Genomic DNA, 22,537 nt, shown 5'->3' with positions numbered 1-22,537 from the left:
ATTATGTAAATCTTCATAGCAGATTGTCTGTCACTGAAGATACTGCTTGTTTCTCCCCCCAGATGAGTGGGAAAGCAGATTCTACTTCCATCCGATTTCCGATTTGCCACCTCCAGAGCCATATGTACCAACGACCAAAAGTTATCCCAGTAAATTGGCAAGAAATGAAAGCCGGAGTGAGTATTTCTGCCAAGGTTTTTGAAGATTCATGCTTGAATAGCCTGAATAGAAAATCCTGGGCTGTATAGAAAATCCAGGCTATTGCCTGGAGTGGGGTAGAGAGCCCTTTGGAACCATCTACATTCTAGTAAATCCCCCTTCCAGAGCAGTGAGGAAATTTCAGGTACCCAGAATGCATATGAGGAACAGTTATTTTAATTTGTTCATTACAAGCTGAAAATACTGTGGTTTGCTAGTATTAAATTTTATTATTTTGCTTCTTTAGACAGTCTTCCTTCATTTTCATCTTCCTGAGACAGCACAAGTAGAGACATCTCCTATTCCTTCTAGTTTTGAAATTGGCATGTGCCTGATTAATTACAACAAAAATTTCCTGTAACTGCCTTGATCTTTCAAATGTAGTACAATCATAGCTTTACAGAGCATTACATGAAAATTTAAATATATCTATAATCTCTCCACATAATAGATATTTTCATTTTATCAGATTCTTGTCCCAATTTTTTATCCATATAATTCTGATTTTTTATGTAGTTATAATGACAGAGAACAGTTTTTTGGTGGCGGGGCTTACATAACGTTGCTTAGTAAACAGTGTCCATGTTATCACACGGTTTTTATTTCTGCATATAGTAACTTACCATTCCCATGGACATTTAAATTATTTCTGTTGTTCTGCTAATGTAGGTAATGCTACCATAAAGAAGTAAATTGCTTTTCCTCCATTGAAAAAGAAATGTGAACAAGAAGGGAAAATAGACAGACTGGAATTTCATAAAAGTAAATGCATAGGAAGTGTTACAGCTCTTTTGGAATTTGTCTAGCAGGCTTTCCAGGGTTTTGCTGGACAGTCTCTTAAATTTACTTTAAAAAACACAATAAATATACACAACTAAGAAAGAATTAGCATGAAATATGCATATGTCACCGATGAGGCTTAGGTTCGTGGCAGCCTTAGCCTCAGAGCCGAATTCCCAAACCAGAAATAGAGGAAACATAAGCAAGCAAGTCAAATACCTGTCACAACACCCCTTGCCATGGCCTCACTCCCTAGCAGAGTGTCTTACACGTACTCAGAGCTTACTGATTCTTTCCTAACACAGTTGAAAGTAATTTTTGGTTGGTCGGTTCCCAACCTTATAGGAGATTAATAACAGCTAAAGTTAAGACTGGTGAGAAGCAAAATCACTACCATGAGAGAGAAGTGACAGATGGCAGTCCCAGGGCAGAGGAGGAGATAGGAACAAGGCTGCGCTGTGTGTCGCAGCACAGGACAACACCACGTGTTTCTGTTGGGTTAAATGGGATTAAATGAATTGAGTCAAACTGTGCTTTGTGCCTCTGTAGAAAAATTTAAAGAGTTAGAAAATATAGGAGAATTTCCACGGACAAATGCTAGAAGGAAACAGAATACTACTGCTTAAAAGGAAAACTTTAATTCCTGGAAAAAATCTGTTTATGTGGAAGACTGCATTCACAGACAATACTTAATAAAGAGGTATAGCTGTAATAAAATTATTGTGTAAGAGTTGATGATTGGAATTTTTAGTGAAAAGTATGTTTTCACATGAGACAAATATCTTTGAATGCTGTGTGTGCGTGTGCATGTGTGCGTGTGTTTGTGTGTGTGTGTCTGTGTGTGTTCACCAGAAGAAGGGCTTCTGTTTTGATAAGAGTACAGCCCTTCTTCCTTCTTCGGCACCAATAAATGAATTTACTTTAAGGAGTTGTTCATATAGATTCTAAATATTTTTGCTGACTTCTTATAAGCTTCTTATTCTAAATATTATTTGCATTTTTAAATCAGTAACAGACCATCTTCCCTGCACTCTCTAGATTTTGAAGGTAATAGCTAAGCATATTTTTCCCCCATCCTCCTTTAAGACTCAAGTAGGCAACATAGGACTAGAACTGTGTCCTGCTCATTATTGCATCTTCCTTGAGAGGCACAGAGCCTGAAACATAAAGGGCATTTTCAAGTATTTCTTTTTAAAAATTTTCTTGGCCAGGTGCGGTGGCTCACACCTGTAATCCCAGCATTTTGGGAGGCCAAGGCAAGCGGATCACGAGGTCAGGAGTTTGAGACCAGCATGACCAACATGGTGAAACTCTGTCTCCACTAAAAAAATACAAAAATTAGCGGGATATGGTGGTGCACGCCTGTAATCCCAACTACCCCGGAGGCTAAAGCAGGGGAATTGCTTGAACCTGGGAGGCAGAGGTTGTGGTGAGCCGAGATTGCACCACTGCACTCCAGCCTGAGCAACAGAGCGAGACTCTGTCTGAAAAAAATAAAATTAAATTAAAATTAAAATTTTCTTGTAGAGACAGGATAGCTCTTTGTCGCCCAGGCTGGTCTTGAGCTCCTGGTCTCAAGTAGTTCCCCCTCCCTTAGCTCCCCAAAGCACTGGGATTACCGCCGTGAGCCACCACGCCTAGCCTAAACGTAGTTTTTAAATTGGTGAATTAATTTCCACTGTCTTCTAAAATTTTCTGTAGATTTGCCTTAAATATTTCCAGCATTAGGCATTTAGTATTTTATAATGATAATAGATCATCCAACAAAAATAAATAAGGTGCTGTCAAGTACCAAGTTTTCTTCTGCTCCTGCAGCTGCCTCAGCCTCCCAGCGCACAGCCTGAGAGCACACCCAGACAGCCCTGCGCAGTACGTAGTGCACTCAGAGTGCCCTCTAATTACAGCTTTGGACAAGGCCAGCCCTCATTCTACTAACCACTTGTGGCGGGTCAGTTGATGGCCGAGGCTCCATGATAGCTGTCTGGTTTACATCCAGATGAGTCTTTTCTCGGATGCTTGCCCAAGAAAATATTTGGTTGGGATGCTGAGAGGAAGAGGCACCTCTCTCAGTGTTCCTTTCCTTGCTCAGAAATTTGATTCTTTCTCAGAAATCCCTGAGTGGACTACTAGGGTCACTGTCAAGATGCCTACTGAGGAATCTGCCAGTGCCAGCCCACTGAGTCTCAGAGCAGTGGTTGGAGCAGACCTACCTGATTGACACGTGCCCCAGGCAGACCTGCTTACAGCATCTGAGCACCTGACCTCATGCCGAACACCTGTGAAATCCTCAACAAATGTTTGTGTAGTAAATGAATTTTGTTTAAATGTGAATGGGTTTTAAGCCTAGTACAGTGGTCTCATAGCCCATGAATAGCTTGGTTTTTGTTTTTGTTTGGTTTTTGAGACGGGGTCTCACTTTGTCACCCAGGCTGGAGTGCGGTGGTGAAATCTTGGCTCATTACAGCCTTGACCTCTGAGGTTTGGGTGATCCTCCCACCACAGCCTCCCAGGTAGCTGGGACTATGGGACAGGCGCGCACCAACATGCTTGGATAATTTTTGTGGAGATGGGGTTTTGCCATGTTCCACAGGCTGGTCTCTAATTCCTGAGCTCAAGCCATCCTCCCTCCTCAGCCTCCCAAAGTGCTGGGATTACAGGTGTGAGCCGCCGCACCTAGCCATGAATAACTTTTAAAAGAACACATTGACAGAGTACTTGAAAAGATGCTCAACATCACCAACCTTTAGGGAACTGCAAATAAAACTACAGTGATATACAACTTTACACCCATTAGGATGGCTACTGTCAGAAAAGCTTTGTTTAAAAAGTAAAAGATACCTAAATGCCCAACAAAAGGGAATTGACTAGATAGACTGGTAGTATACTCATATTTTGGAATGCAGTCTGTCGTTAATAATCTTTGCAAAGAGTAATGCCTTTGAAAATGTTCAAACTGACCATATGACCTTATTTCTGGAAGAAAAAGGGGAACTGTTTCTAAGTTAAAAATAGACACATAATTGGTTATCTCTGGGTGGTGGAGGAACGGGTGAGTTCTTTGTTTTGTTTTTACTCATCCGAATTTTCTGAATCCATAATCAACACACACTATATGATAAAAAGAAAATGATTTTTTAACTTTGTGCAAGTACTTGGGAGCCAGTGATGGATCATCCACCATAATGTGTATTCAGAACACTACTTGCTTATTTTCACCTCTCACTTCTCATCCACAACATATGCCAGGTAGCTGATGGCCCTGGTCGTCGGGATGAGGTAGTGGATACCTGTTGCCACCATGCTCGAGTTTCCATGGTGATAACATTAGCTTTCTAACCAAAATTCTATTTTGTCTTTTTTCACCAAGGTGGATCCAACCGAAGAGAAAGGGGTGCTCCACCACTCCCTCCCATCCCGAGGTGATCTTTGCCTGCTCTCCTCTACCCGAGCTCAAGAGCTGCTTCTGTTGCTATCGAAGAACTGCACACCCTCCTCCGCGCTTCTTCCCTTGTGCCCCTCTTATGGGTAGGAAGAAAGGTGGGAGGGTAAGTGGGAATATGTTTGTGTGGGGTGGGAATCGGTAAGAAATGCACCTAGCTTTTCATATTGTGTTTATTCTCCAGTCTATTGCTTGCTTCAGCTGTAGCCGGCCTGTGCTGGCTGCCTGGGTCGATGGGCTTTTGTGGAAATAGGCAGAGATGAATTGCATCTCTGCTTTCGACCAACCAAATTCAGACATTCACTGCTTATTTGCTACAGACTGTAATTATTAAAGTCCCTGAGAGCTGTTTTCTCCTTTCCTTTTTCGCATGCTTGGCCTCCTATGTCCATGAACCACAAACCACCTAAGCAAGTTGCTGAGTTTCACAGGAAACTTTTACAGTCACAGGATGTCCAACCTTCAGCAGTCTGAGCTCGGCTCTAGGACAGAGCTGTCCGATAGAAATATAATGTGAGCCCCAGATGCAATTTTTAAATTTCTAGTATATTTTAAACAAGTGAAGTTAATATTTTATTTAACCCTAGACATCCAAAATATTTCAACCTGTAATCAACATAAAAATTTTAATGAGATATTTTATATTCTTTCTTGGTACTAAATCTTCAAAATCCAGAGTATATTTTATACTTACAGCACATCTCCATTCAGACTAGTCACATTTTTAAGTGCTCAGTAGCCACATGTGGCTGGTGGCTACCGTATTAGCACGAGTCTGGAAGATGGAAGCTAGTGCAGAAACCTCTTGTTTCAAAAACAAAAAAAGGCAAGATGAGCTTGAGCGATTCAAGAGGCAACTAAAAATAAAATTAGGACCCAGCACCTTGTTTAACAGACAGTTCGACCTTCGATTTTGCTCCCTTATTTTCTCTCTTCCCTTAATATCTGTATACAAGTGTTGCTTCACGGTACCAAGGTCAAAACTGATGGAGTACAGTTTACTAAGGTCATGTGGAATAAAGCCATTGGAAAGAAACAGAAAGCCTGTCAGGGCTTCCGGGCTCAGAACCAGCTGGCCCACACGCTCACTTGTCAGTTGGACTTGTGCCTTGTGAATTGGAAGCAGCTTTTGTTCCTCTCCGGCTGAGCAAGCTCCTGAGGCTGGGAGAGACTAGGAAGGTTTGGTAGGAGGGGAAGAAAGTCAGGGAAAGGTATCAAATCAGAAACATGGAAGAGGGAACAGATTTGAGTTGGTGGGCAAAACTCTAAAAATCTAAATCTGATGCTTACGTAAGGGTGGAGCAAATTAGGGAGATTGCTAGTGGAATTCCTGGTAGAAATTGGAGGGAATCTGTTTTGCATTATTTGTCTAGGATCTATGCAAGTACATCTCCACTAAAGGATCATAGGGAAGGGCCAGCCTTGCCTTTTTTTATATGATTTTGTTTACACTTTTTCTGAGATTTTAAATCTAGCTATAGAGTAGGGGAAAAAATATTTCCACTTAGATATTTTATATGGTTATGTTTAAAATTACCGTTACTTGTTTTTAAAAACACATGACCACATATGTATATGTATATCTACCTAAACATTGTATCATGGTTTCAGTGTGTTATTCATGTATTACTGGGAGATGCTAACAAGAAACCAACCCAAAGAAAATCCTGAAAGATGCATTTCTATTTATAAAATAAATGTTTCATTTATATAAAAGAAAAAGAACTTAAGAGTTCTAATAAATGGGATGTCTAATAAATTATGAAGTTACTGATTTGAATATATTATATTTTTATAACTTCCTGGCCAAAGTCCTAGATTTAGTACATTAGAGAATGTGTTTCCTCTCTGCTTTACCATTCATCTGTCTTCCATACAGTCATTTGGGCTTTTTACTCAAAGAGAGTCAAGAAATAGTAAGGTGTAACAAGCTTGGCCAAGTGTTGGTTTAAAAAAAATTTTTAATCTCTAGCATTTTGGTAATTTAGCAGCATCATTTGTTTGGAATTCTTTGATCTGATTTCAACAGTGAAAAACATCCTTATGATAAAGCCAAATGACCCACTTCACAAAAGATGGCGTTTTCCCTTCCTAGAAACTATGGCAAAGAAAAGTCTGACCCAAAGAAAGTGGGTCTGAATTTTATAAGTGGTAGTAAGAATTGGACAATTCCTTTATATATCTCAACTTTGCCGGTACCATTCTAAATCTGAAACAGAGTCAGAGCCCAAAGTTGCCATTCGTCTGGAATAGAGATGTTTTAGTCTGTATTTTTTAAGTGAATGTTTCTTTAATACACCTACACCCTTTCTTTTAAAGTTTGCAACCTAGTTGCATCTAAAACTTTGAATAAGTTCTGTGGTAAAATCTTAAACTATGGAAAATCACAAAAATGAATATTTTCTTCCCTGAAATCAGAGCTTACATGTGTGTTTTTTCCATAAAATTTCCAGATAAATGTATTCAATATGTAATACGGTATTTTAACATTCACCTATTATTTTATATTGAAATGTATTGCAGTATTAAAACTCAGTGTTCAGTATTTATTTCACTATGCATTTTATTTAGTAAAAGCCAAGAAAAATGTTTAATAATCCAATGGTGCCTTACTTTGTGATTTAAAAGAAATCAAGTTTTTTTATGTCTAAGTAGCAGATTGTTTGCATATTTGTAAAAACTGTTAGGTCTTTATATTTTAAATTGTAATACAAGTTTTGTTTATTTTAGTAGCAGAAATGGGATGATTGTTAAAGTTCCCAAAAAAAATGTTGGCATGAAATTAATTTTTCCCTCCTTATAGTCAAGAACTCTAGAGGAAGAAAAAAAAATTTTCATACCATGCACTATGTAAACAGACACATTTTGGTATCTGTGTCATCAGGATAATGTAAATGGTAGCATAGAGACTACCCTAGACATCTGGATCTTTGTAAGTTAGCCAGACAATAAATAAAAGCAGAATGATATGGTGTCAACTGGTGGTTTTTCTTTTAAATACTGCTTATGTAAATATAAACCAAAAAAAAAAAAAAAAAAAACCACAAGTATCTGTTTTCTGTTTTATACTGTGGAAAAGAAAGACAAAAAAAAAAAGGTTTGTATGAGTAAGTAAATATTCATTGCACCTACTTGCTAATCCCATCTTTTCTGAGAATCTGCATCTTAGTCAAAATCTATTTATTTGAGGTAGATGTTTCCACTTAGGAGGTAAAGATGGATGGTAGAAGCGAAGGAAGATGAAATTACAAAGACTGGCATGGTTGCTGATAAATACAGGAAAGGCCAATGGGAATTTAGGAGCCTGATAATAATGTTCTTAATTATCTGCTGTGTGTGTATATACAGATCTCAATATAGAAGAATGGTTAAGAGCCTAGGAAGACCTGGCTCCATGTCTTACTTGCAAGTCACTTCATTAAACCTGTTTCCTTACCTATAAGGTAAGGAACTATCTTATAGCATTAATATATGCATTAAATGAGATAATGTACTCAATATTTAGCCTTAGTGTAAGCACACAATAAGGAGTAGCCACTATTAGTGTGAGATAGGAAACAAATATTTATATAATGATCCTAAATTAATTGGAGCCAAATCCACTAGAAGGGAATTTACTAGTATACTTTTATAGGAAAGGAGCTCTAGCTCCTAGATTGAAAAAATATCCATATCAGAAATGCAAAGCAACCTCTACACAAGGGTCACCTCACTTACTGTCCTCCCTGTACCCCCAGGCCTGGAAAATGAAATTTTACAGTGCTTCAGTCATCAAAGAAGTATTATTAGGTTCAATGTGAAATAACAGAAATTAAGAGCCCAAAAGAACCTCACAGATAGGGTAACCTTAGAATGTATGATCCATAATGGAACATTTTTGAGAGTGGAAGGGGTGCTAATAGTTGCAGTGGCACAACAGGTATAAGTCTGGGTTGCCTTGGAAGATTGGGCCATGTGATCACCCCACTCAGAGGTCATCCAGTCTAACCATCTGTGCTCACAGCTGGGTAATTTAAGGCCCCAAATGATGCACTGATGATGGACAAGCAGTGCGACTTCTCACTGTGCTGTCCCATCTTCATAGTCCTTACTGCCTCTCTCTGTCACTGTTTCATGTGTCTTTCACATTGGCTGGAAGGAAAAGGCCAAGTGAGAGTTTACAGCGTCAGAGCAGATGCTGTGCACTCACAAACCTGCATTTGGATTCTGGATCTGCCACTTGCTCCCTGCGAGGCCATAGACAAGTTATTTCAGTCCTCTGATTTCTAGCTTCCTTGACTACAAAATGGCTACAAAGCTTAAATAACACACACCCAGAAGCTTTGTAGGTGGTTCATTGAAAAAATATATTTTTTAAAATAAGTAAATATGCAAACACCAAACAAGATACCTGGCATACGTTAGGTACTCAGTGAAAATTAATTCCATTTCATTTTTTAATCCTTTTGCCATCAAACCTAGGCCATATTCATGACGGAATTCTCAAACGCAGCCAAAGAAGTCTAACAAAATGCAGTTACAGAATCTTTAGAAAAAAAAATTGCTTTCAAGTCTGGCCTCATTGGTTCAAAGTGGAACTATTTATTTGATTCACCCACTCAATAAATTTTTATCGAGCCCTTACTGTTAACCAGCGTCACCACAAATGACCTATTCATAACTGGATCCCCACCACGACTGTAGTGGTCAAGTGATTTCTGAGTGGCAGTTAAGGAGGCCAACACCCATTCCAAACAGGCATGGACGCAACTTCAGCCACCTATGCCACAGAGGGCTTGCTACTAGGGGTGAAGGCACGTATTTCATATGTTCTTACCCCCTTAAGTAATTTATTTGCTTCCTTTTTTTCTAATCTCAATGTCACGGTAAATAACACTAGTTTTTAAAAAGTTGTTAAACCTACAGGAACCTTGAAAAAAAAAACAATATTTGGAAAGATTTTTGAGGACCAATAAGTTACACCTTTTGGGTTCAGATTAATTTGAAAGGTAAATTCAAGGATTCCAAGTTCCCTAAACATTCCAACTAATTGAAGGCTCCCTGGGCACCTAATAGTCTCCGGTTCCCTTCTCCCTTGTCTTCCCCACAGCCTCACTTCCCTCCTGCCTGAACACATGGCATTTAATGTCTATGTCTGGACTTACATTTAGCATGTATGTGTCTCTCTTACTGATAAATGTTTAGAAATGTCCCATCCATCAACATTATAGCACAAATAACTTTGTCTTAAAATATGGCTTCCATTATTATAGAGGTCCACTTACAGGAAGCTAATTCAGCTCAAGCTTTGGGATCCCCCACTTGCAAGGGGGGTTGGCTTCTGTTTTATTATTTTTTTTATTTTAGAGGGTCTCACTGTCTCACCGAGGCTGGAGTACAGTGGCATGATCACAGTTCACTGCAGCCTCAGATTCCTGACCTCAAGCAATCTTCCTGCCTCAGCCTCCTGAGTCACTGGGACTGACTACAAGTCGCAACCATGCCTGGCTAATTTAAATTTTTTTTTTTTTTTTATAAAGAGGAGTAATCTCACCATATTGCACAGGCTCGTCTCAAATTCCTGGCCTCAAGCGTCTCCTACCTCAGCCTCCTAAAGTGCAAGGTGTGAGACACTGTGCCTGGCTGGGCTTCTAGTTAAGTACTCATTTTCATATCTGGTTTTTTATTTGTGATTTTATATTATTTTTCTTAAATAGGACACATTATATTGTCTAAAGCTTCAGACCTCACAAAACCTGGACCAGCCCTGGCAATTCTGCCTTGCTCAGCTTCTGGTGGAGAACTCAACCAAAGTGAATGTCTTAAAAACATTAAGCCATCAGCTTCCCGTGAGTGATCAGATATAAGACAGCCAAAGTGTTTGCCTCCTTTGTCCTCCCTGAGTGACCTGTAAATGTCTCTAAAATAATGTGGTCATTGCATTGCCGACATTGCATTAGAGTCAAAAGCCCCAGAACGTGCCCTATCTAGGAAAATAATTTGAACTTTGAGGTACCTAGAAAACAAGCCCAGCTGTTATTAGACGTTGAGCTCAAATTCAGCTTAAGTTTTGGCCAGGAAGATGCTTGCCAGAACACCTGGAATATCCATCATGGACTTAACATAAATACATTTTAGTCATAGGGGTTCCCACCCTTTTCCTGTTTTCTGTCTGCCTTGGTAAGTTAAAGGTCACCCATCAAAATGCTATCTATTTCAGATCAGTTTCAAAAACAAATAGCAGCAAATAATTGGGAAAGCCTACATGATTTAATGTATTATGTATACTCTGATATTTATTTGTACACTTACTTATTCAAATCATCAACAAACAGTGGTTGAGGAACTACAGTTTACTAGGCACTAGCAATATAAAGACATACATGATACAACAGGAAGTTTTTAAGTACTAGTCCCAGAACCAAGTATGAGATTAAATTCTAGATCTAACAGAAACTTCAGCCAGTATGTACAACCCAACCCCATCCTACCACTGGTTCTGGAATGCTCTTCACCATGGACGTAGGGCTGTTTGGTTAGCTGTGTGCACGCAAGGAAAATTCCTGCTTATGCTTGCTCCTTCGAGATTTACTCTTGGAGCAAAAGCATGGACAGTCCCAAAGGAGGCCACCATGGGGAAAATGAAAAACATGTAACACAATAATGAAAACAGTAATTGTATACCATGAAGACACGCTACCATGGCCAGGCACAGTGGCTGCCACCTGTATTCCCAAGACTTTGGGAGGCTGAGGTGGGACGATGGCTTGAACTCAGGAATTCAGGACCAGCCTGGACAACATAGCCAGAACCTGTCTCAAATATATTTTTTAAATTAGCTGGGCATAATGGCATGTGCCGGTAGTCCTAGCTACTCCGGGGGCTGAAGCAGGAGGATCACTTGAGTCCACGAGTTGGAGGTTGCAATGAGTTATGATTCTGCCACTGCACTGGGTGCCTGAGACCCCATCTCTTAAAACAATAAAAAATTTTTAAAAAGAAGACATTCTGCCTAATTTATATATCTAAATAACAACGCATATATGGTCTTTCTTTTTCATATAACCAGCATCAATTATTGATTCCCAACTATGTACTTTACAATTTGAGCTAGGCCCTTTACAAATATTATTGCCAATCTTTGTGTCTTTACACATAGAGAAATCAAAGCCTGAGTGGATTAGAAATTCGCATCAAGCCACTTGCCTGGAGCAGATTGAGAATTCAAACTCAAAGCTCCCGGATCGAATTTGAATGAGGAGTCAGATCATTGTCAACTTTTCATTTGTCAGTTTAAAAAAATACCACATTTCATATCAATAAGAACCTTTTAATGAGCCAACACAATGGAAGACCTCATTTGAGAATGAGATAGTTGACTCAACTGAGTAAACATAGCATCGTGGAAAGCTCCATTGTCCTCACTTTCCTCATTGGGCTGGGGACTGGCTCTGCATTTTCCACCTGGGGCACACTGCTTCTTGGATGTCATCTAACTTCTTTTGGTTCTTTGCAGTTTAGGGGGTGGTTATAATCCCTCCCTTGAAGTTTACATAAGTTTGCTTTTCAGTCCATCTTATCAGATACCTGCTACCTTTTAGGTGATCTCAAAGGAGCCAATAAAATTCAGATGTTATTTCTTTAAGCAGTTATAGGTTTCGGGAAATTCAGAATCGAACTGCCGTGTGCCTAGTTAATTTGCTTTCCTGTGAATCTCTATTCCTTTGTACTGTTCATTATTTATAGGATATTTCTACCATTCCCATCATAAATGTGTAGTATTGAATTTCTTTTTCACTCTCCTTGGAGCTGGAAAAGTCATGTGGCTCTTTTAAATACCAAATAATAGGATTTGCTTTTCGGTAAGAGCCGGAAGTAAACCTTTTGTTCTTTGCCTCAGTCATACTACTTAACACTCAGTAGAGCAAAAAGAGTCATATTCAACAAAATTGACAAAAAGTGGCTCCACGGTTTTCAGGCATTTTTACATACCTTATGTCATTTGTACGTCACAGCAGCCCTCAGAAGGAGAAAGGGGGAGGAAACTGCTCCCCATGTCGCAGGTGCAGGGCCAAGGCCTGAGAGAGGAAGTAACTTAATCAAGGCCCCACAGCTGTTGGGCTTACTGGCCAAGACTAAACTCCTCTCTGACTCTTTCCGTCACATTCTTTTCGTTGCATTTTTGTCCTGATTGTCTTCATTTATTTGACAAATATTATTGAGCATCTTCGCACAACAGAGATGGCTGGGGATATGCAGGTCAGTACCGCAGAATGCCTGTATCTCTGGAAGCCTGTGGTCTTTGGGCAGGGCTGAGGCAAGAACATGAGGAACTCTAGACCTAGGCAGGGACATTAATTGTTATTCAAAGGCCAGATACCATGCATCAGGAGCATCCAAAGAAGGTACAACTCCTGTGAAAGGGGCTGAGCCTCACTGCTTCACCCTCACAGGCACTGCCCTCCCCCTCTGGTTTAGACTTGCAGTGTCTCTCAGAAGGAAAGACTCACCTGCAGTGCTTGCTAAATGCAGATTCCCGGGGTCCAGCTCAGACCTACCAAAATAAGAATCTCTTGGAGCCCAGGAAATTTGTATTTGTAACAAATTTCAAGGTCATTCGGATTCACCTCCAGATTTCAGAAGCACCACTTCAAAGATTTTGCCCTTGCACTAGGTCCTTTAAGACAATGTGTTCATAAGCCTGGAACCTGGACTAAACAATCAAACAGACAAAAAGAATGCATTCAAATATATAGAATATACAAAGTAATGTGGATAACTCCATCTCCTTAGATGATGGAGCCCATGTCCACTTATTTTTTTATTTTTATTTATTTATTTTTTTGAGACAGTCTCACTTTGTCACCCAGGCTGGAGTGCAATGACACAATCTAGGCTCACTGCAACCTCCACCTCCTGGGTTCAAGCCGTTCTCCTGCCTCAGCCTCCCAAGTAGCTGAGATGACAAGCACATGCCACCACACCTGCCTAATTTTTTATTTTTAGTAGAAGCAGGGTTTCACCATGTTGGGCAGGCTGGGCTTGAACGCCTGACCACAAGTTATCCACTCACCTTGGCCTCCCAAAGTGCTGGGATTACAGGTGTGAGCCACTGAAACCAGCCAAGCCTGCATAAATTAAAATTAAAAAGAATATATGAAACAATATAAAGATTAAATCAGGATGCTATTCACTTTTGTCACACTGACTCACTTCAGTTCACACTGTCCCATGTGTGCTGACTCATTAGAATGCTGTGGTCTCAAATATGCGTTCCTTCCAAAATTTTTCTATCAGGTAAACCTTGTGGACATTGTGCTAAGTGAAATAAGCCATTCAAGAAAAGACAAATGCTGAATTATTCCTTTTTTTTTTTTTTTTTTTTGTAACAGAGATGGGGATCTCACTGTGTTGCTCGACTGGTCTCAGACTCCTGGGCTCAAGCAATCCTCCTGCCTCGGCCTCCCAAAATGCAGGCATGAGCCACTGCACCTGCCTGGATGATTTCATTTTTATGAGCTATCTAAAGCAATCGAATTCATAGAAACAGAAAGTAGAATGCTGGTTGCCAGGGGCTAAGGGTAGGGGGAAGTGGGAGTTGTTTCAAAGGTATAGTGTCAGTTTTACAAGATTAAAAAGTTTGGAGATCTGCTTCACAACAGAATGAATATACTTAACACTATTGATCATACACTTACAAAGAGTTAAGAAGGTGAGTTTTGTTATGTTTTTACCACAGTAAAAATTACCTCTATATTGGCCAGTCTTGGTGGCTCACGCCTATAATCCCAGCACTTTGGGAGGCCGAGGCAGGCGGACCACCTGAGGTCGGGAGTTTGAGACCAGCCCGACCAACATGCAGAAACCCCATCGCTATTAAAAAAAAAAAAAAAAAAAAAAAAAAAATTATCTCTAGGTGGCTCACACCTGTAATCCCAGCACTTTGGGAGGCCAAAGTGGGTGGATCATGAGGTCAGGGGATCGAGACCATCCTGGCCAACATGGTGAAACCCCATCTCTACTAAAAATATTTAAAAAAATTAGTTGGGTGTGGTGGCGCACGCCTGTAGTCCCAACTACTCGGGAGGCTAAGGCAGGAGAATTGCTGGAACCCGGGAGGCAGAGATTGCAGTGAGCCGAGATTACACCATGGCACTACAGCCTGGGCAACAGTGTGAGACTCTGTCCCAAAAAAAAAAAAAAAAAAATTACCTCTATATCTATCTGTCACCAAATTCTGATGACAATTTTCCATCATGCTACATGCTACCCTATCCTCTCTGCCAAAGAAAACTCCTACGACGACAGCACTGTGTAGTCCTGGCTGGGAAGTATCAGCACTCAGTACTGAGCATATGTTCTATGTTCTTTCAGTGTGTTTGCAATGTGTGGCCCCTCTGCATCCACATTCTGGTGAGTTCTAGTAAACAATTTTGGCCCATTGTGCTATCAAATGGTAAATAGAGTGGCTTCTGCCATAAAGAAAAATAGAAGAGTATCATGGTAGATGTTAAAAATGTTTAAGCACACTTTCGGAGGCCGAGGCAGGCAGATCACAAGGTCAGGAGTTCAAGACCAGCCTGGACGACATGGTGAAACCCCATCTCTACTAAAAATACAAATTAGCCAGGTGTGGTGGCACATACCTATAATCCTAGCTACTCAGGAGGAGAATTGTTTGAACCCGAGGCAGAAGTTGCAGTGAACACTCCAGCTGGGCAACAGAGCAAGACTCTCTCTGGAAAAAAAAAAAAAAAAAAGCTTAAGCAGCTCAAGATGATGTCAAAGAAATGAAGTCTCAGTGATAGAGGGGAAGCACCAACAAGGACTCAGGATGGTGGAAGCCCTCACATGACAGGGAGTATCACAAACATCCCTCCTGCCAGGGAGGTTAGACAAACAATCATGACTGGCAATGGGGAGACACTATGGCCTGGGGCACACTGTGACCTCAGGAGATATAAAGAGAAAACCCACTAGAGAGGAAACTGGACTCAGAGACTTGGCCAAAACAGGCTGTTCACTTGGCCCCTTTCCGGGAACACATGCCCCCTCCAGCTAACCGGAAACGCCTTCAGCATTGCTGGGATTGCAGCCTCCACACTTACCAGTGTTTCACTTTAGCGAGAGGAGAATGAGTTACAAGGCTCTGAAGCAGAGATTCTCACACCTCATCATACCTCCTGGAAGGCTTGTTAACAGAGTCCAGGAGGCCTGTGCCCACTGCTAGTGATTCGGATTCAAAAGATCTGGGGTAAGGCCTGAGAATTTGCATTTCCAACAGGTTTTTGAGTAATGCTTGATGTTGCTGGTTCTCAGACCACACTTGGAATAGCTCTGCTCACTATCACAATGAAACAGTCTATTTGTATTAAATTATTATGTATGTATAACATCTAACCAAAATACATTGCCCATAATTTTTTTTTTTTTTTGAGACAGAGTTTCACTCTTGTTGCCCAGTCTGGAGTGCAGTGACATGATCATGGCTCACTGCAACCTCTATCTCCCGGATTCAAGCGATTCTTCTGCCTCAGCCTCCTGAGTAGCTGGGATTACAGGCATGTGCCACCACGCCCAGCTAATTTTGTATTTTTAGTAGAGACGGGGTTTCACTGTGTTGGTCAGGCTGGTCTTGAACTCCTGACCTCATGATCTGCCTGCCTTTGCCTCCCAAAATGCTGGGATTACAGGCATGAGCCACCTTGCCCAGCCACATTGTCCATAATTTGCATTATAGTGCCAGGCTTGGTGGCTCATGTCTGTAATCCCAGAACTTTGGGAGGCTGAGGTGGGCGGATCACAAGGTCAGGAGTTTGAGAGCAGCCTGGCCAACATGGTGAAACCCCATCTGTACTAAAAATACAAAAATTAGCTGGGCACGATGGCTAGTGCCTGTAATCCTGCTACTCAGGAGGCTGAGGCAGGAGAATCATTTGAACCCGGGAGGTGGAGTTTGTAGTGAGCCAAGATCGCACCATTGCACTTCAGCCTGGGTGACAGTGTGAGACTAAGTCTCAAAAATTAATAATGGCCAGGTGACTCACGCCTGTAATCCCAGCACTTTGAGAGGCAGAGACGGGTGGATCACAAGATCAGAAGATCGAGACCATCCTGGCCAACATGGTGAAACCCCATCTCTACTAAAAATACAAAAATTACCTGGACATGGTGCACATGCCTGTAATCCCAGCCACTCAGGAGGCTAAGGCAGAGGAATTGCTTGAACCAGGGAGGCATAGGTTGCAGTGAGCCAAGATCGCACCACTGCACTCCAGCCTGGCAATGGAGCAAGACTCCATCTCAAATAATAATAGTAATAATAATAATTTGCATTATTGTTGAAGAAACTTAGCTGAAAAAAGGAGAAAACTAGTTAATATGGTAGTGTACCAAGAACATAATAATGACTTACAATTCCCTAAAACTCTCTTTGATCAGTAATCATATCTACAGCTTTCTGTTGTTGTTCTCCCCTTGCCCACATATCATGGGGGTTGGGGTGGAATCCAAATGTTAATAAATGTTAATTATGGATTTTTAAAAATCAAACCAAAACAGCAAAAATCATGAAAAAAGTAATTCGTGAAAGCTGACAAGCTTTCACCTTAATCATCTCAAGGTTAAATAATGATCAGAATTCTTTTAGTTGAAGCACTTATGTTGCATCTTGATGTTTGACTATCGTATAAATATAACTGTGCTATTAGGCTCTATTTTTCATTGCAGATGAAATTGATGCATCTTTGTGTGGTGCAGTTTGACATAGTAAGATTGTTACTCTCTAGGTAGGATATTCATAAAAATGTAATTATCGTCATCAGAACAGTCTTTAAACTCATGAGTAGAGACAGCCAGATTCATGATTGCCAGTTCTCAATCACTTCCCGTATAATAAAGAAACTTCTTAAAGCAAGCCTTGGAAATCAATTAATGTCTTACAGAGGGAATCTATTCTTTTTTTTTTTTTTTGAGACAGAGTCTCACTCTGTCATCCAGGCTGGAATGCAATAGCGCGATCTCGGCTTACTGCAAGCTCTGCCTTCCAGGTTCAAGCGATTCTCTTGCCTCAGCCTCCTGAGTAGCTCGGATTACAGGCGCGTGCCACCACACCCAGCTAATTTTTGTATTTTTAGTAGAGACAGGGTTTCAACATCTTGGCCAGCCTGGTCTTGAACTCCTGACCTTGTGATCCACCTGCCTTGGCCTCCCAAAGTGCTGGGATTACAGCATGAGCCACCGTGCCTGGCCACAGGGAATCTATTCATCAAACAACAAAATGTGCTGGGAGATGGCGATGGGAAGTCAAGCTGCCCTCCTCTGCCTGACTTTGGACAGGGTTGGACAGAGACTTAACGTATTTCATTTGGTTTCCTCACCAGTAGGTTTTTCTTTGTTTTCTTGTGTGTGTTTTTAATTTTTATTCTTAAACAATATGTACCACCAAGAGGTTTAATAGCAGTACAGTTTGCTGGAAGAGTGCTTTGAAAAGAGATCATAGCAAGACCACCTTCAGTGTAAATCAGAAATGGTTACTGACTGTAATACATTTATCATGGTTCTTTTTCTTTCTTTCTTTCTTTCTTTTGGACCAAAGCCAAGAGACAGCAGCCCGGTACGCCCTGGGTTCTCCTCTCATTTTATTTCTTGAGTTCATAACCTGCTGGAGGAACAGTCCGGCAGTTGCTTCCCAGGCACTGTGGCAGCTGAGCAAAACACAGCAAGTGCTATCAGCAGGATTCAGCCCCTGGTTAGTGGAGTGCCCAGTTCTCTTAACGTCCCAATCACTGGTTTAGTAGCATGCATGGTAAACTTAGGAATACCAGAAGCAATCACATTTCAGTGGGTTAGAGAAATAAAAGGGAAAACGTGAAATCAGCAGATTTTTGGATTTGAAGAAAACCATCTATTCAAATGAGAAAGCAACCTTGTTTTTGATTCCCGCTGTCCTTTTCAGATTCCTCGATAGGGGAAAGTACTTCCCTTGCCCCAAAATGAAAATCTGCATCAACTTACAACTGGTTTTTATCACTCTTAATTAATAAACAGTCCTATAGCCATTCTAAGCCTCCAACACTCTCCATTGAGAAGTTAGAATATCTAGTTTTGTGTCACAATCAATCCTTTTTTTTTTTTTTTTGAGAGGGAGTCTCTGTCACCCAGGGTGGAGTGCAGTGGCACAATCTCAACTCACTGCAACCTCCGCCTCCTTGTTCAAGCCTCCCAAGTAGCTGGGACTACAGGCACGCGCCACCACACCCAGCTAATTTTTTGTATTTTTAGTAGCGAAGGGGTTTCACCATGTTAGCCAGGATGGTCTCAATTTCCTGACCTCGTGATCCGCCTGCCTCGGCCTCCCAATGTGCAGGGATTACAGGTGTGAGCCACCACGCCCAGCCCATAATCAATTATTAAAATCAGATTTTAAGTTGAAACTTCTCCCTTCACCTGTGTGGGGCCTTCTGCAGCCAGGGAGCCAGGTAAAGGGAGGCGGGGGGCATCTTTTCTGGTCCTCCATCTACTGTTACCAGCTCTCTACCCCTATTTTACAACCAGGATTTGTTCCAGGCTCAAAGCAGGAAGAGGGAGGAGGAGACAGATGGGGAGAAAAGCTCTTAATTAATTGGTTGTCTCATGAGGCAGATTCTTTCTTTCTGGGCTAGGCTGTGATTCTTTTTCTTTCTTCTTTCTTTTTTTTTATTTGAGACGGAGTTTCGCTCTTGTTGCCCAGGCTGGAGTGCAATGGCCAGATCTCTGCTCACCACAGCCTCCGCCTCCCAGGTTCAAGTGATTATCCTGCCTCAGCCCCCTGAGTAGCTGGGATTACAGGCATGTGCCACCACGCCCCGCTAATTTTTTTGTATTTTTAGTAGAGACAGGGTTTCTCCATGTTGGTCAGGCTGGTCTCGAACTCCCGACCTCAGGTGATTCGCCCACCTCGGTCTCCCAAAGTGCTGGCATTACAGGCGTGAGCAACCGCACCCAGACTTGGGCTGTGATATTTAAAGTTATCTCTCCCTTGTGTGATGCTCTCATGGGGTCTTCAGAGACACCATGGCCTCCATGGCTGGGCCTCTCGCCTGAGGTTGCCTTGATCTGCCTCAAAACTCCGTTTCTCCCTGCTCAAGCCTGAGAATCCCTCTAGGTGGCCCTGCTGGACGGGAGCTAAGCCTTCTGTCTCTTTCTCCCTTTCTCTCCCAACTAACCCAGGCCCATGTGTTTTCTTGGAGGGAGCCAAACACTAGTCCCCAGCACCGGGCAGGGATGGGGCCAAGCCCTGAAGGAAGCCCCTTCGGCTGAGGGTAGAGGGTTGGGAGGGGCTTTCAGCTGGTCCTGACTTTTTATTATGGAGAATGGCTCTTCCCAGGTCTGGGGGCTCGGTCACCGTAGGGAGTCCTGCACCAGCTCTGACACTCTCAGCTTTTCCTTGGCCGCTGAAAGAGCTGGGCCCGTCCTCCCCTCTCTGCACTCCCCTCCGCCCCTTGCCCGTGTGGTCCTGCCCAGGCCCAGCTCAGGTCAGCCTAAACCAGGTCCTGCCCTCCAGCTTGGCCCCTCCGTCGTGAGGTGGCGTTTGAGTCCCTCTGCTACCTTTCTTTTTGTTTTTCAGGCCGGGCGCGTTGGCTCAGGCGTGTAATCCCAGCATTTGGGGAGCCAAATCGGGAGGATCACGAGGTCAGGAGTTTGACTTGGTGAAACCCCGGTCTCTACTAAAAATACAAAAATAGCCGGGGGCGATGGCAGCTACTCGGGAGCCTGAGGCAGGAGAATGGCTTGAACCCGGGAGGCGGAGGTTGCAGTGAGCCAAGATTGCACCACTGCATTCCAGCCTGGGCGACAGAGCAGAGAGCAAGGCTGTCTCAAAAAAAAAAAAAAAAAAAATCCTTTCATTTTGTTTTTCAACGTGTGCAGGACCTGGAGAGGGAGGCGAGATGTTATTTATTGGGGCCCCTCAGAACCCCAACATCGGCTTACCTCGAAGGTAGGCAGAGAAGAGTGATGTCTTGTTGCCACTTTTGGGATTACCCCTTCGAAGACTGCTTATCTCTTTAATGGCACCTGTCTTTAGCTTGTCATATGTATTTTACCCTGGTGTCTTGGTGAAAGCTTCTTATGTAATACTCTGAAAAGTGTCTTATGGGAAATAAAGCTTTGAGAATTTTCTTGAGAAGTAACTGATTATAGCAACTACATGAGGACACATATTTAACCGTGAAATGAAGATATTTTAGTTAACATTTTGAAATATTTCAGGGGATAAATGACTTTCTAGGAGACTCATTTTTTTTCTTGGCTTTGCACAGACTAGTAAATCACCCCATTTTGCTCAACCCTAATTTCATCATTTGCACAATGAAAGGTTTAGCCTAAATAATCTGTCAGGTCCCTTTCCAGCTTGTACCATGAATCTGTGAGACCTGGAAAGGAAGTGGGAGAACATTTCTGTTGTGAGGAAGGCAAGGCTGGGGATGTGGGGGTGAAGGTTGAAGATGCGGGACCCTCATGACATTGGAGAACGTGGCCCTTCCTCCGCCTGCTCAGCCAAAAACGCTACTGAGGGCAGATGTTTGTACGCCGAGGTATTTGGGTGCATACAATTTAACCCTTGCCCTGATAAACTTACAAGTATGAAGGAGAAGCTAGACTGTTCACAAATTGCTAAAACAAAAGATGATGCTATATTTACCCAACAAATCTACTATTCTGTGCATAAAACATTTCAGTAGTGGATGGACTTGGTGGCTCACATTTGTAATCCTAGCACTTTGGGAGGCTGAGGCGGGTGGACCACGAGGTCAGGAGTTCAAGACCAGCCTGGCCAACACAGTGAAACCCCATGTCTACTAAAAATACAAAAAAATTAGCTGGGTGTAGTGGTGGGCGCCTGTAATCCCAGCTACTCAGGAGGCTGAGGTAGGAGAATTGCTTGAACTCAGGAGGCAGAGGTTGCAGTGAGCCAAGATTGTGCCACTGCACTCCAGCCTGGGTGACAGAGCTAGACTCTATCTCAAAAAAAGAAAAAAGCTGTGGAAGTATCACTGGAATTGTGTGTGCGCTGCTGTGAGTTCAGTGGCCTCGCAGAGCACCGTGGTTCCATGTGGAGGAGAGACCTTAACAGGTTCCATGATCAGGACAGATTGAAAGAACAATAGTGAATGCCCCCACAGCCTTGGCCCGTGCTACCAAAGGCAAAACCAAAAGACATTTGAATTGGGAAAATCATGGTGATGCTGGTCTCTTGTTTTCTTTCTTTTATTATTTTTATTTTAAGACATGATGATCAGTCAGGGTTCATGCTGTTTACAGTTTGACTACTTCATAGAAAAATGTGTCTATAAAACACCTGGTGGCTGTAAAAAGGCTTGGGTAGGGCCCAGAAATCCAGTTACATGTATGCTATTTATTCAGCTGTCCCGAGTCTTTATACACCCAACGAGTGTCTGTCCTCGCCTAAATTTTATTTCTAATATTCTTGTTACATAGTCAGGTTAAAGAAACGAAACCAAAAAAAAAAAAAAAAAAAAAAAAAAATTGGAAAAATAAAACCCCCCCCCCCCCCAAAAAACAAAAAAAAAAAAAAAAAAAAAAAAAAATCGGGAAAATCAAAGCCCTGCCTCCTTGAAAAATTATGCTCAAATACAAATATTGTTCATGGCATTTCAGGCATGCTTTGACACTCCGAACCGGAAAGATGCTTGCAAATGCATGGATCTGGTGTGGCACACGCATTGGATCTACGTGAAAGTTATCTGTAAAAGCAAGTCTGCACACATCCCCTCAGCACCTCTGGTGTATCTGGCTCAGGGAGTAAGTACCATAGAAGATACCTACGATTCTGATATGTTCTGTGCCCTGGTCACCCAAGCCGCAGTGTCAGAGCAGACAGTGAACCCACTGCCTGTCCCACCACTCGTGACAGCAAGCCTGCCCCCAGGGAGCTTTGAAGTTGCTCTTTGCTTGTATCTAATCTCAAAAGCTGAACCCTAACCCTGCCTTCCACCCTCCAGTGACTTTTCCAAGACAAGTATGTTCAACTGCTTGAATGCATCACTTCTTGCATCTTTAAAGGCTTTGAACTTTATTGTGATAATGGACGTTTAAATCACTTGGAATACCAATTAGCTAGGTAGCTTTACAAAGGGA

General features: G+C 42.0%; 1 protein-coding gene and 1 non-coding gene across 7 annotated transcripts in view; both read left to right on the top strand.

Annotated features, from left to right (window-relative positions):
* Positions 1-7,395, top strand: part of WIPF1 (WAS/WASL interacting protein family member 1) — a 121,886-nt gene extending 114,491 nt beyond the window's left edge. For 5 of the 6 annotated variants that reach the window (XM_017538258.2, XM_037741913.1, XM_017538257.2 and 2 more), the window contains 2 exons: positions 63-176; positions 4,346-7,395. In XM_017538258.2, the coding sequence (XP_017393747.1) occupies positions 63-176; positions 4,346-4,401 (170 nt within the window). In that variant the 3' untranslated portion in view covers positions 4,402-7,395. The remainder of the gene's footprint in view (positions 1-62; positions 177-4,345) is intronic. The other variant, XM_037741914.1, reaches the window with a different exon arrangement.
* On the top strand, positions 974-1,036 carry LOC119472642. The gene has a single exon (XR_005201799.1). It is a non-coding gene; the product is annotated as a U7 small nuclear RNA (small nuclear RNA).
* Positions 7,396-22,537: the final 15,142 nt, after the last annotated feature.

This window comes from Cebus imitator, unplaced genomic scaffold (genome assembly GCF_001604975.1).
Source record: "Cebus imitator isolate Cc_AM_T3 unplaced genomic scaffold, Cebus_imitator-1.0 Scaffold110, whole genome shotgun sequence".
Classification (NCBI taxonomy): Eukaryota; Metazoa; Chordata; class Mammalia; order Primates; family Cebidae; genus Cebus; species Cebus imitator.
Note: the sequence above shows the minus strand (reverse complement) of the source record. Positions and strands in the feature narration are given on the sequence as shown.